Source organism: Syngnathoides biaculeatus, chromosome 8 (genome assembly GCF_019802595.1).
Source record: "Syngnathoides biaculeatus isolate LvHL_M chromosome 8, ASM1980259v1, whole genome shotgun sequence".
In the NCBI taxonomy this organism is placed as follows: Eukaryota; Metazoa; Chordata; class Actinopteri; order Syngnathiformes; family Syngnathidae; genus Syngnathoides; species Syngnathoides biaculeatus.
Window position 1 is genome coordinate 576,701 of NC_084647.1, and position 15,462 is coordinate 592,162.

Below are 15,462 nucleotides of genomic sequence, written 5' to 3' on the forward strand. Positions count from 1 at the left end.
GTGGATAAACTGCAGTATACACAAACGTTTTATGCACAAATATTTAATGCAAAAAAATTTTTTACGTTCAACAGTCTTAAATGGTTCATTTATTTAAGACTATAATATGTGTTAACACTATTAATAAAATGTTATGCCATCATTGAGCATTTATTTTAGTCTGTTGAGGGATTCTGTTCTGACAATTACAGGGACCAGGCCAAGCGTTTCCTGTTCTGAGTTATAAATTACCGCTACATAATCACATGCACAATGATTAATATTAATGATTGTTGTACAGACAGTTTTTGAAAAACAATACAAACATAAAAGTACAAAAGTACAAAAAGTACAAACCTAAAGAATTATAAATACAGAATTCCCAGTATTTTGAGCATGTGGGGAGAATTAAATTGGTGCACATTGTACATTGGTAGAAGGGTTATCGTGATTTTTTTAGGTCAACTTTGGAGGTGCGCATTATACTTCAAGATGCATTATACTCAAGAAATTACAGTAAGTAAAAAGGTAAAGTCAAAAACCATTGTAACAGCAAAGTCATTTTTTTTTGTTTTTTTATCCTGAAGGAAGAAATTTGGGTTTCAGATCAAAAGATAAATATGGAGCTCATGCACGTGAAGTCACCATTTTCACGGCGTCAAATCGCCGGTCAAACAGAGTTGCTCAACATTGTAAGAGACATTGAACCAGAGCAGAATATTCATAATGCCCGAGACTTGTTGTGCTGTCGCTTGTCACAATAGATGACAGTTCCTCAAAGATATCATTGTATAGAATACCATCTGAAAAGACCAGAATAGATTGATGGATTTCGGCAATTAAACGTGACGGACGGTGCCCAACCAAATACACACGCCTGTGCAGCGATCACTTTTCACATGTCAGGTAGGAATCATTCTTTTCAATCTCAAATAACCAAGAAGTGTTTATGATGTCAAGTTGACATTTGAGAACAATGCGTATTCAAAAAAGAAAAAAAACGCCGGTCACAGAGAGGTTTACGGAGGTAAGCGTGGCAACAATACGCTTACGTGTACGGAGGAGACGACTCCGCGTCCTAAATTTTTTTTTCCCAATCATCGTTAATGAATGCGAGTTTGTGTAAAATCAGGTGCCATTTATTTAAATATTGGTATTTGTATTGAAAAAAATCTGAGTGGGTACATCACAATGTGGGATTGATTGAAAATACATCCAGCAACGAAGTATTTGTATGCGTCCAGACTTTTATACGCATTCAAACTCTTCTGTGTAAATCTCAACGACTTACTCACCAGATCCATGTGTAGATCCAGTTGTCCAAGACAAGCGGAAGCGAACTAAGTCAAATTTCATAACGGCGAAAACATCGACTTCGGCATTAAATATGGGTCCTCTATGCCAGGTGTCTCTAATTTTTCCACGTACCTTCGTTTATTATCACCTTATAAATGTTTAACGGTATCGGACAAAACCCTGGGCGTTGTATTATAAAACATTTTCTTTTAGTCTCAACGGACGTAGTATTGAAGCATGCTTTGCTAGACCGGCAATATGGCCAGTCATGTGATTTCGGTGACGTAGGTCCACGAGCTCTATAAGAAATATTCCAAATTTAATATTTTATTTCATAAATGTAGACTTCTTCACTCTCAACTCAGGATATTGCACCTTTTATTGAACCCAGCCACTTTTCAATTGAGCAATAGTAACGGAACATGTGACGATGGTCGTTTGTAGTTGCTCAGATGTTGCTTTAAGATTAGATCGTGCTTGTTTTTGGCTTTGGGTTTCACTTGTGGAAACTGCATATGCTGTGAAGCAAACACAAAGACCAGAGAGCTGTCTATGGGAGAAAAGTAAACTATTTTGAAGCTGAGAGAAAGATCAGTGCTATTGCACAATCATTGGGCATAGCCAAAACAACAATTTGGAATGTCCTGAAAAAGAAAAACTACTGGTGCACTTAACAGACATCGAACAGGCCAACCAGCCAAGGGTAACAACAGCAGTTGATGGCACCTGGAAACACCCAATGATATTCAGTGACATCACTGCCAACCACGAGGGCAGGGGTGAAGCTATCACAATCCAATATTAGAAGAAGATTCGAGTGAATAAATGTAAAGAAATGGAAACAGAATAAGGAGCCCTGGTTGGATTTTGCAAAGTACATGGATGAGCTACAAAAATTTTGGAACTAAGTTTTATGGAGAGATGAAACAGAGATTAACATTTATTAAAGTGATGGAAAGGCCAAAGTATGGAGAATGATACAATCTGCTTATGATCCAAAACACACAAGCTCATCTGGGAAGCATGGTGGAAGTAATGTCATGGCTTGGCCTTGCATGGCTGCTTCTGGAATGTGCTCACTAGTCTTTATTGATGACGCAACTCATGAAACTAACAGTATTCTGAAGTCTAAAAAAAACATTTTGTCTGGCAATTTACAGAAAAATACATTAAAACTTATCCAAACACGCTTCATCATGCAACAACACAGTGACTTAAAACACAGTTCTAACACACAAAGGACATCATCAGGGGGAAAAAGTGGAAGGTCTGAGAATTGCTCGGTCAATCACCTTAACCAAAATCGAGCATCAATTTTATCTCCTGAAGACAATACTGAAGGGAGAAAGCTTCAGAAACCAATAAAACTGAAAGAGGGTACAGTAAAGGCATGAAAAGGCATTTAAAATGAAGAATGCAACAGTTTGGTGAAGTCAGTGGGTCGCAGGCTTGCTGCAGTTTTTGCAAGAAAGGTCAACTTTAAGTTAACTTAATGCCTATTTCAATACTTTTGCTCATTTAATAAGTGGGTGACTTTAGACAAAAGGTGCGCTGTATTGAATTATTTGACACATCTAGATGTAAATACACTGAAACAAAAGCTGAAATTCTGAGCTTTCGCGTCATATCCAGCTTTTGATCTGAAACCCAAATGTCATCGGTATCCAATAGAAAAAGGAATTGACCTTGCCGTTCCAACATTTTTCGAGGGGACAGTATAATTGTTTGGATTCCAAAATAGCAATGTGTCTCGGTGTGTCCCCTCATCACACAGATTGCAAGTGCAAAATGAATCTCTGCAATTGTGAATTAAGAAATAAGGGCACACTCACATGGGCTTTTAAGATTTGTGATCTAGTGTACTTTACTCTGTACAATAGTATAGAGATTGGAATAAGTATGTAAAATGATGGTAATTAATAAAGTAGTATTACTAACCATGCCCTTGCATTATGCCTACAGAGCCAGGTGGAGAACTTTGATTTGGCTGTCTGAAGAGGTGGTTGCTCGGATGTGTTGGCGGAGGGCTGGATGCCTGGATACGCAACCTGATGGAGGACAGGAGAGGGAGTAGGAGAGAAGCGAGATAAAATAATTATGCAACACTTCTATCGCGAACACTGTACCACAGTATATTATCAAGTTCATTGTTCACCAATTGCATGGTATGCATACTTGTCTGTACTTTACCTCTGAAGCTGGTGGGTTAGGTGACTGGGCTGATTCTCTCCATGGCCTAAAGACAGACCCTGTAGAGAATAATTGTGCAATATTTGATTTTGTGAGGCCAGCTTCATGAGGCGATGTAAGAGCTCTAACTTGTCTAGTGATTGGGAAAAAGAAAAATGGTTTATCCACTTGTTTTTCTTTTTGCTTGCTAAACAATTTAGAGATGTGTGCCTTTGTTGTTTATATTAAATGCTGGCGATGAGATGATAATTTTGGTTACAGACACGTGACACTGTAGAAGGACATGGAGTGCATACCTGGATTTGCTGGTGGAGGATTTGTTGCTCTTGCTGGTAGAGGATATGCTGTTGCTGGGTGTGTTCCAGGAATCGCTCATCCTGCTGGGCCGCATACATTTTCTGGAGCTGCTCACACTCCTGTGGAAGAATCAATTAGTAATCAACACATTTACAGAGTGGCAACCAGGGAGAAATGAAATGCTTTCTTTTAAACTAACAAGAAAGAATATTGGCATGGTAACAGCAGTTTACTGTAAGAGGAAATCTGTCTGTAATTGCACACTGAGGGGACACTAACTGAGTTTCAAATACTATGTACTTGCATAAGGTTAGTCAACAAATTTAGATCCAAGTTCGGGAAGGGTTAACTCTAAATGAAAGATTTATCGTAACCTCTGTCAGATTAAAAATAAAAATAAAAAAGTTAGTTTTTAGACTGGCTATCCAAATACCGTAGTTTCACGACTATGAGGCACACTTAAACGTCTTGAATTTTCTCCAAAACGGACAGGGCGCCTTATAATGCGGACCACTTTATATGTGATCCATCATCCAAAATTTGTAACTGACGAAGCATTTCCTGCTGACACACTACTTATATAAAGGAAAAGTGGACCTGTGAGAGGACACCATGTGGAAGTAACATGGGAAAGTGTGGCCATAGGAGAGGACACTAAAGGCATGCCCCCCCAGAAGGTACATAAGGCGTTGTGTTTTGTGCTAAACAACATACCTTAGGCTAAGGTCCCCCAAAAATGGCACCAACAAAGAGATATGCTTCCAAAGAACAAACAACCTCCGTGAATAAACAAGTGCAACTTGTGCTTGCTGTTAAACTGGGAGCCTACAAGGCGAGGTGGCCCAAGTTGGAAAAACATGAGCAATGGATTAATTAAAGAATAAACAATCACCGTGAAAAAAAAAAAGAATGAAGCAATTTCATTTGCTGGACATCGCCGCGAACAAAATCAAGCGAAGTTGCGAGCGATTCTGGAGTGATGAATCACAAATGGCGAACACAGCGTTATTAAGAGGCAGCCCCGGGCGAGTTACGCTACAATTTCTGATTGTGGATGCTTGGACTAACGTCTCTGTTTTGAATTGAAGTAGGAAAACGAGCAGGGCCAAGTGGAGAAGACCACGGTGAGTTTCCGTGGAAACAAGGCGAGGTGACCCAAGTTGGAAGAACAACACGAGCAATGGATTCATTAACAAAGAACAATCTTCGTGAAGAAAATCAACGACGCAACTTCATTTGCTGGACATCGACGTGAACAGGGTAACCAAAGTGAAGTTGAGAGCGGTGTGGGATATACCATATACGCAGTGAGTTCAGTTGTACTTTATTTCAGTATTTAACAATGTAGCTATACGATAGAGCGATACTAGCTTAAAGCATAGGGTAGCATCCATGCACACTATTTATAAAGGCACCCGGAGGATAACTTGAGTTCGGTTGTACTTTAATGAAGTATTTAAGGTTGTTCTTCTGCTTACAAAAATAAAAGTGAAATTGAGCCTCACTGTCTCGCGACCGCCACCCTGCCTGTGCCTAATAATACGGTGCACTTTGCTCGTCTGTTAAATACTCGAATTGTACCCCAGACTGGATCTGGAACTACGCCTTTTCATACAGTACGCTTTATAGCCGTGAAAATAGAGTAATTCCCCTGCAACATAGGCAGTATAATATACCTGTTTGAGTTGCTTAATGAGGCTACTGTTCTCTAGCTGCGTTTTGAAGGCTTGAATGGTGGCAGCGCCGTCAGAGAACCTTCTGACAGGTGAGAAGCGTTCCATAGGAAGATGAAGTGTGTTACAGTCTTTATAGCTGGATCTAAGAAGCAGACCAGAACAAACAAAACCAAGCACACGAGACAAACAGAAACCGGCCACACAGGAACAAAATTACAGATAACATAAATGACAAACATTTTCAGTCACAGACAAAGACAAGGGACAAAAACAGACAAATAAAAAGGATTAGATATAACTCACAAAACAATACATTTACATTAGTAAAATTATATTTCAAAAGTTGTGGATATACAGTAGATTGAAAAGCACTATAGCCCTTTAACTTGTTGCGTTTTGTGACCTTCCAAATTAAATGTATTTTCTCAGATTTTTTTTGATGGACAAACACAAAGTAGCACATACTGTAATTCAGGAATGTGATTTGACTGAATGAAAAAAGACCGAAAAATAGTCAGGGGGCTGCAAGCATGAACAAAGGATGATCACGAATTTTAACGTGCAAGTTTTATAAATTGTATTATGAATGAAACATATCTAGTACATCTATGAATAAATGTTATTCTGTTTTCAAACTGTACACAATATGATCGTTCATTATTTAGGTGCATATCTTTACCCCAAAACATTACAAATTCAACTAAGTAAACTACTAGAAGTGAAACTAAATTGAATTCAGATTTGCGTCATGGCATGCAAGCGCGTGCTTTCATAGCGTGTATATCATATCCATTCAAAAACTTTTAATTCTTGTTTTTGTAAATGATTGAAACATGAATTTGACAACAATTATTAATTTCATGTTTCGTTATCAGTAAATAATGGACATCTTTACAAGTAATTGCTTCTGAACTCTCACCTAATGTCTGAGCAAACAGACTAAACCTGTGAGCGCCCCCTTTGACCGCTGTGAGCAACATCACACGCACACACTTTGGTCAGATCAGTGTCATCCATTGAATTTACCTGTCTTATTTAAAGATTCAGATTACAGCATTTACATTCCCATCAGAATATTTTTAAGAACAATTTTGTGTTCTCGCAAACCTACAATGAAAATGTCAACAACCAAGCCAACTATAACTATAAATTTGAAAGGTCACTTCCAACTTTGTTTCAATTATTTTTTTTAACCCATAACATCCCCGTCTGTTTTTCTTGGTGTGAAACTGAATTATTGCTTCTAGAATATCTTTAGCAATGCATGGTGAAAACTGAATGATGCTCCCAAACAGTTTTAAGGTTAATGTTATGTTGCATCCTATATTTAAAATACAGAATTAGCTTTTTGCCCACTGTATTGTCTGTGCTTTCATCGTCGATCAGGCTGTGCCAAGGTGGAATTTTAACATTAAACACCATCTCAGCCTGGACTTTCCACTTTGGCTTCAGACCAGACCTTTATTTCTCTCAAAAAAGAGAATCTCAGTTTCACCACTATTTCTTCTATTATTCAAATACCCCGACATTCATTAAAGCAACAGCACTTTTTTTTTTACATTATCGAGATTAAACATAAGCAGCATGTATAACTCTCTTTGCTCTACGTTGCCCAGACTGTGTTGCTAACTAAAGCACTTAGTGGTGGACGGTGTTTGTAATTATGAGTGTACCATTTTAAGAGGCGTAGAGTGGCGGAGTCAAGTAAACTAGCAGGAGACAGTGTGCTTCCGTGATGGGGGGGGGAAAAAAAAGTCAGGCTGTGGTTCACTGCGATTAGTTTTCATGTGCACTGAGAATGTGCGACAAGTGCACAGCTGAGTTGGTCTGGGTTTTTTTTTTTTTTTGCATTGCGATTATAAATGGAAAAATCACATCTGGTAATTGTTTAATGCAACCAAAATGTTCTACATTATATTATATATTTTAAACCACATGTACTCTTGTCTCTGATTTGTCTCTCAATTGCCTTCAATATGAAAGACTGTGCACCTGTGTACAATTTATCCATTCATCCCGATCAGTATAAATACAACCATTTTGTGAAGGTGTCTGTGTTTTCTTAGTGAACACAGATGAACAACAGCAGAGAAGACTAAGGAACTCAGGTTAGGGATAAGGTTTTGGGGTGGTTTAATCCACGGTTAGGCGATAAAAATGATTATCACAAGCTTTGAACATTTCAATGCCACCCGTTCAATATATTATCCAAAAGTGAAAAAGTATGGCACAACTGCAAATCTTCCAAGATATAGCTGTGAACTAAACTGACAACGTGAACGAGAAGAGCATTAATCAGAAAAGCAGCCAAGAGGTCCATGGTCACTGGCTGAGCTGTAGATATTTGCAGCTCCGGTGGGACAATCTGTCCAAAGGACAGCTACAAATTGTATACTCCACGTTTTGTGTTGATACAGTAAAGAGTGGCGAGAAGAATAGTAAATGGAAAGCACTTATAGAGCACTTTATCTACCCCATCACAGTACCAAAACCACTTTACAAAGGCTAACATTCACCCACTCACATACAAATTCATACACCAATGAGTGAGTGCTGACATGCAAGGTGCTTCCAGGCCCACTTGAAGCAAATTAGGATTTAGTGTGTTGCCCAAGGACACTTCGACTTGTGGACATTTGTACCCGGGATTCGAACCAGTGACCCTTCGGTTAGTGGACCCACAAGATAAAAGTCATACAGAGTCCCATCTGCAGTTTTCCAAAAAGGGAACATCACAAATATGTGGGTGAATGTGTGTTGGTGAAATGAAACCAAAGTTAAATTGTTCTGGCCTCAATGCAAAGTGTCATGTGTGGAGGGAAGCCAACGCTGATGACATCACCATGAACACGGCATCCCAACTGTGAAACATTGTAGTCGATACATCATGCTGTGTGAATGCTTTTCTTCATCAGGGACAGGGAAGGTGGTCAGAGTTGATGGCAAGATGGGTAGCGCTCAATAATTTTGACAACACTGGAAGAAAACCTGTCAGCTTCAAAACTATTGAGACTGACACGGAGACTCATTTTCCAGCAAGACAATGAGCCTATATATAAAGCCAAAGCTACAATAGAAATATTTGGACAAATGAATATTCATGTGTTACAACGGTCCAGTCAAATTCCAGACTAAAATCCCATTCAGCACCTGGGGCAAGACTTGAAAATTACTGTCCAAAGATATGCTGCATCGAACCTGGTTTAGCTTGTGCTATTTTGCAAAGAATGGTCAAAAACTTCAGTGACAATGTGCAAAGTTGGTAGTAGTGAAAGAGGCCTTCACAAATACTGACGTGGGGTTAGGGGCTAAATACAAATACACGTCACCATTTCCAGATTTTTTTTTGTATCAATTCCTTTCTGCTTTACAATCATGTGCTACTTTGTGGCATAATGTGAAAAGGTTCTAGGCCTATGTTAATGCTTTTTCGAGGCACTCTCAACTGTACCAATTGAGAACCAACATACTTTTACACCCAAAAAAATGCATGTGCCAAAATGCTACCCGGCTAAAGTTCGGCATGGGTTGTTGATGTTTATATCTGCTGCAAACAATCAAAGCTAATATTCTTTATGCTAACGCTGAAAGCAATGTGAAAAATGAAGAAAAGCACTTGATTCGCAATGGTCCTTGCATAAAACTCAAAACAAATACGCAGGCACATACAAGAGATTTTACCTGTTGTCCCTTGTGAGGATATGTGGCTAAGATAATGGATAGATGATGTTCATAAACTTTGCATAGAGCGTTAAGTTGAAAAATTTGGAAGCTTGAAAAATCCTCTTGTAACGCTGCTTCCACTGTGGACGTTTGGAACCATTTCAGTCTGTCTAAGTTTGAGCAGGCTCTGTTTGTTTATCCTTGTGATTTAGATGAAAGACGAAGATGAAAAATGTAATAGATTCCAAAGCATTCAGCATTTTTACTCCCACTGTATCACTGCTGGGTTGACAAAATGTACATAAAAAATGGCTGTCCAAAAAAAGTCAATCTGCATTAGTCGTTGACCAAAACAAATCTTGACCAACAAGATTAGGAAAATGATTTGCAGGGGAGAGAAGTTGTAAATAAACCAGATTGAACAGCAAAAATGCTCGAGAGTGACACATACTAAATTACTTTGGTTTTTACATCTTTAAAGAAGAAATATTTTACTCCGCATCCAACACCACCATTAAAAAATAAATTCTCTTAACGGAAAAGGTTCAGTCATTCAAAAAATGCCATTCAGTAGTACTGGGATGATAGTCTAAATTCGAGTGCATTTGTGTATAATACAGCACGGAGTGCGTGCGTCCCCTCACCGGGTGTGTGTGTCAGGGGCCCAGCCCACCCTCTGGCGGGGGACCTGTGACCGCTGGGGCTCTGCCGAGGGATCGCCATGCGATGTGCTCATGAGTGCGTGCGTCGTGTGCCGCTTGCAGCGGTTCGCCAGGTACCTGGGCCCCAGGGACGGGGGAGGATGGGAGTGAGGGTGGGAGACAAGAAGCAGTGCTGGTCAGCTCACTGCCCTCGTTTACTACTACAGCAGGGGGAAAGCCCACGCATTCCCACCACTGCCAAAAGGGGATCATAAGATCTTGCCTAATGGTAGAAAATTAAATCACAAATAAAAGTTAGAGCTTATGAGTACTGTGTCCAACAATTAACAAGTTAAGGACTTTTACTTTAAAGGCTTTGCAAGCTCAGAGAAAGCAAAGCTAGATGAGAAAGGGTAGAAAAGAGTCTAAATTTGTATGTACTGACAGGGGAATCAGATGAAGCGATGGCTTTAGCATTTCACTGGAACTGTTGGCTGAATAAGTTGAGAACCAGAGAGGAAGGCACTTGCACGACGGTAAAAGGAGCAGAAACAGAGTGAGTGGCACAGCAGAGTGGCCAGCACTCGTAGGAAAAAGCAGAATAGCCTAGAGGCACAGAATCCGAGTAACCCAGGCCACCAGCAAAGGATAAAGTAACTGCTGCACAAAGAGGACAACTTAAGAGGGTTTTACCTTGACTGAGATTTCAGCACAAACAAAACCTGTACCTGTCACCAAGTGTCAAAGTAACATGCCACTCACACTAATTTAACAGCACCTCTGCATCTATATACCTCTGCGTTGCCCCACTACAGAGTGGTTACAGTTGGTTACCTTTGTACCGCTTCTTGATCCGGTTCTCCATCTGATCCCTCTTCATCTACCGGGGCAACAGCAGGAATAGGGTGCTAAGGGAGGCAGAGGGTTTCCTCATCAACAATAACGTTTTAACACTATGAATTGGACTTTATTATTAATAAATCATTAATATTTTAATTAATAAATATTATTACTACTAAAAACAATAACAACAATAAACAACAGCAATAATAAAAAAAAAAAAAACAATACTTACCGGACTGGTAACGAGAGGTGATGGCCCCCGGGGCCTTTTCAGGAGTTGAGCATGCAATTGGATATTAGCACCACCATCAGAAGCTCTTCGACCAAGGGGGCCCATGCCATTGAGTAACTGCAGAGTGGGTGGTTGGAGTAATGACTGCTCCTAAAGTATGAACAGAAATCAAACCCTTGAGTTAATCTTGGTTCGCGAACACTGTGACATTACTACGGATTGCAAGGAAAACCACATCAAAATTACCACACCTTGTACTCTAACTGCTGTGTGGGCTGTAGGCTTTGTGTTGGCAAGAGAGTGTTCATTTGTCCCATTGTAGGCATGAGTGGAGGAAAAGGGGGCTGAGGCATTGCCCCCCTGGGGAAACCCGGTGGCAGTTTCTGGAGAGCCTCTTGCATCTCAGTCCTACAACAGAATAGTAAAATAAGCAGTCAACGGGTTCCTAAACCACATTCGTCGTGGCAGACCAAGATCTGTTTGGATGCTTTAATTATAAACTACAAATCCAATTCCAATGAAGTTGGGACATTGTGTACATAAAATCAAAACACAATGATTTGGAAGTCATGTAAAACCTATATTTGAATACACTGCAACAGGGGTGCCCAGACTTTTTTTTACCCCAAGATCTACTTTTCAAGGAGCCAGCCTCTCGCGATCTACCGATGGGGGACACACGTGCATCGCCGCGACTGCCGAGGAGAAAGCAAGAGCCGTAAATAGGAGGTCAGCTTGCTAGAATGCGCCTATATGTGTGTGTGATCTATGCATTGGCCACACGAGATGGATGATAGGCTGACTTTTTTTTTTTCTGGCACGGTGTGACGCGATCGACCAAAACCGCCAAAAAAAACTAAAGACTGTCAAACTGATAAATATTGTTTTTGGCAAACAAATATTAACATAACATTTTATGGCTGCCAGATGTTCCAAAAAAGCTGGGCTATGGTAATGTTTACCACTTTTACATTACCTCTTCTTTTCACAACATTTAATAAATGTTTAGGAACGGAGGACACTAATTTTTGAAGCTTGGTAGGTGAAGTCCCCTCCCCCCCATTCTTGCTGGATGTACAGTTTTAGCTCTTCAATAGTCCAGGGTCTCCATTGTCATATTTTACACTTCACAACGCGCCAAACATTTTCAATGGGAGACAGGTCTGGACTGCAGGGAGGCCAATCTAGTAAACAGGCTCATTTACTGCAAAGCTGTATTACAATCTGAAATGTATACAGTTGGGTGCAGGAAGGAGGGTCAGATACAACAAAGTTGCTTTGAAGTAAAAGAGTACTAGAGTGGCCTGCCTTCAGTTCAGACCCGTCTCCCATTGAAAGTGTGTGGTGCATTATAAAGCATAAAATACAACGACAGAGACCCCGTACTGTTGAACAGCTGAAGCTGTACATCAAGCGAGAATGGGAAAAAATTCCCCCAACAAAGGTTCAAAAATTAGTGTCCTCAGTTCCTAAACGTTTACTGAATGTTGTTAAAAGAAAAGGTGATGTAAAAGTGGTAAACATGACCATATCCCAACTTTTTTGGAACATCTTGCTGCCATAAAATTCTGTTAATTATTTGCTAAAAACAATATTTTATGGTTAATACAACACTCCAACTTCATTGGAAGTGTGTTTTTACAGTAATTATTTGATCTGGTTGATTTACAACAGACCTTCTCTCCCCTGCAAATCATTTTCCTAATCTTGTTGGTCAAGAGTTGTTTTGGTCTACGACTAATCCAGATTGACTTTTTTTGGACAGCCATTTTTTATGTACATTTTGTCAACCCAGCAGTGATACAGTGGGAGGAAAAATGCTGAATGCTTTGGAATCTATTGCACAACTTGGGAAAATCTGAATAAATATGACTGAACATACACCTGCCAGCATTTAAACCGCCTCTGATTAACTACGACTGTAGTTTAGTTATTCTAGTACAACTAATGTCATCATTGTTATTTTTAAACTAAATATGTTGTCTTTGCCTTGCTATTATTACCTTTGGTCCGGTACACCCACAGTATGCCGCCTCATTGAGAGGTAGCGAGCCATGGCTTCAGGAGATGGCTCTTCACCTTCATCACTGTCGAGCGCCATGTTGCCATCCGGCTGAACAAAAAAAGACATATTTGATCATTAATTGCCCTCTTTCAAAGTTTAATTCTTTGTGTGAAAAATTCTGAAAGCATCTATACGATATTATTCAACTGGACTTCATTTGACATGTGCATGTAAAGTTCCTAATTTCAAAACAGGGTTCTAATATATGTATATTTTACTGCACTTTTAACCCGACTGGAGGCCTGGTGTTTAAAATTTCTTATGACATCAGTAATCCATATCAGAAACAAACCTTCATTTCTGGTTTATAGTGAGAAATAAAGTTACTTAAAATGTTAATACTTTAGATGTTCACTGATTTATTTTCCCTTTCAGTTTCCCCATTTCTTTGCCAACCCAAGTACATTGGCATGAAAAAAAAGTAAAGATTTAGCAAGACAAAATGTTGATAAAGTATAAATCCGAGTATAGAACATCCTCTACTAACCTCAACAATCTGGTTCTCTGGGTTGATAAGCTGGACATGAGGAACAGTTATGCTAACTGGATTACCCTGTGGATCCATCTACAAAAGTAAACGGAGACACAAAGGTCAGGTGAGGATTACACTAATTTGTGAAACAATCCTCTTAGAGGAGTGGGATTGGCAAAATGTTAAGGTCAGTCTACATCATTTAGCAAAAGGGCTTCAACACTCGGCATTCAAATTTACCTGCATTACATAAAATATACAATCACGTGATTAAATATTTAAGTGATGCTGAAACAACTCTATTTTGGGTTGTTTAAGATAAAAATAATTTTTTATAACAGCAGAGAGGCGTCACTGAGCAAAAGTTATCTTGCTTTCACAATATGTTCCTAAACTGCAAACTACTAGCACCATATTCTGCAAGGTGTGTACAATTGATTCCTTCATAAATAAGCAATGGATTCCTTAAAAAATTAAATTAGGTGCTTATCTTCAAAATACAGCACTGTTAAAATGGACCATTTGCCTGAAAAAAAAAAAAAAATCTAAAAAATACAGTGTACTGCTACTTATGAAAGTCTCCTGTAAAGAAAAATTCATTTTATGAAACGAAAAATATTTTCTCTTTTTACTAAGTAAAATTCTGAATACGAAAGGCAAAAATAGGCACTGCTGTTCGTAGCCCCCAAATTCCACCTATTGTAAACATCCTGTATCCTGGTTTGAAAGTGGCATGATAGAGCTGCTCTTCCATTGGCCGTTGTCCAGCATCTTCCTGGCATCCCATTGGCGAGGAGGGACATCAATTTTTACCAATGATGCTTTTCGTTTCCCTTGGACACGTGACTGTCACGGAATCATGCTAGCGGTATCACACACTAGCACACATTGGTAAAGTACAACTTTTTTCGTGAGTTTTTGTTTTGCAAGTTTATTCATCTGTATTCACCATGGGCCCAAAGAATCTTTAGTGGAATTAAGTAGTGTGCGTGCGTACATTTGTACGTATGTTTTCCCCCACGATGCTTTTTGCTTGTTACTCACCCTTCTCTTCATATAGTCGCTCAATGGCAAACATATATAAACAATTTAAATTTTTCTTTACATTATGCACATTAGACTACATGTAAAATATGCTTCTACTCAAGAAAAATTCACGTTATGAAACAACTTCTGGAACGAATTAATTTCAGAACCAGGGGTACCACTGTATACATAAGAGACCGAACTTCATTGTGCTGCTTTTTGACAGAGGCGTTCAATGCAACTAGGATTTCTCATGTTTGTGAAACACTACTGTATTCAAGTGAAGAAAAAGAAAAAAAAAAACTAAAAATAAAGGCAAGAGCAGCTAAACAAAATGAGCACTGCAGAAAAAAAAGGGGGCAATACACATTCAATTGTTTCACCATCAAAAAGGCTGGTTAACTAAAGTAAGTAAGTTTCTTTCGGCTTGTCCTGGATGAACTAATTTACGTTATTTCACATGTATGAAAGGGAATGTTCAAATCTTAGTTACAATACAATAATGTTTCTTAAGATGGTAATCTTCTGATGTAGCATGGATTTTTTTTTTTTTTTTACATTTCTATGGATGATTGAGGAAATAATATTTTCAAATTAGCTCAAATTATAAGTCCACCTAGCCTCACACAACTGATTGTGGTCTTTCAACATTCCACTGCAATAAAATGTAAAGCATTTACCTGTACAGTGTTAAGTGGATAGCTAATGGAGCGTGGAGTGGGTTGAGCAACACGCAATGTCTTGTGTTTCTTGAGACGGTCAGATAGCAAACTGTAGATGGCACTGTAGTGATCATATGCATCTGTTTGTAGGGCCTGAAGAATGAAAAGGTGTATTTCAAACAGAAGTCATCCTGAAATCTCATTTTGAGAAAGGAAAATTATTGTTTTTCCGACCGGCCATAACATTAAGACCACTTGTGCAATTTAGTCCATTACAAAAACTGTATAAAAATTGTGCCTTTACAAACATGATAATAGTCAGTTCTAAAGTGCAATGTTACCAAAGTATTAATTTAATAATATATTTGTCATATAATTGCACTGTGGTCAATCGGTGTCACATATTGTAATCTAGAATAG

General features: G+C 38.9%; 1 protein-coding gene across 4 annotated transcripts in view; it reads right to left on the bottom strand.

Moving 5' to 3' along the window:
- Positions 1 to 15,462, bottom strand: part of sik3 (SIK family kinase 3) — a 55,057-nt gene that overhangs the window by 14,476 nt on the left and 25,119 nt on the right. For 2 of the 4 annotated variants that reach the window (XM_061826715.1, XM_061826716.1), the window contains exons 9-19: positions 15,061 to 15,195; positions 13,370 to 13,447; positions 12,821 to 12,930; positions 11,069 to 11,225; positions 10,818 to 10,967; positions 10,577 to 10,650; positions 9,746 to 9,880; positions 5,439 to 5,580; positions 3,762 to 3,881; positions 3,466 to 3,524; positions 3,214 to 3,323 (exon numbers count right to left, since the gene is read on the bottom strand). In XM_061826715.1, coding sequence (XP_061682699.1) covers positions 3,214 to 3,323; positions 3,466 to 3,524; positions 3,762 to 3,881; positions 5,439 to 5,580; positions 9,746 to 9,880; positions 10,577 to 10,650; positions 10,818 to 10,967; positions 11,069 to 11,225; positions 12,821 to 12,930; positions 13,370 to 13,447; positions 15,061 to 15,195 — 1,270 coding nt within the window. The remainder of the gene's footprint in view (positions 1 to 3,213; positions 3,324 to 3,465; positions 3,525 to 3,761; positions 3,882 to 5,438; positions 5,581 to 9,745; positions 9,881 to 10,576; positions 10,651 to 10,817; positions 10,968 to 11,068; positions 11,226 to 12,820; positions 12,931 to 13,369; positions 13,448 to 15,060; positions 15,196 to 15,462) is intronic. The other 2 variants (XM_061826717.1, XM_061826718.1) reach the window with 1 other exon arrangement.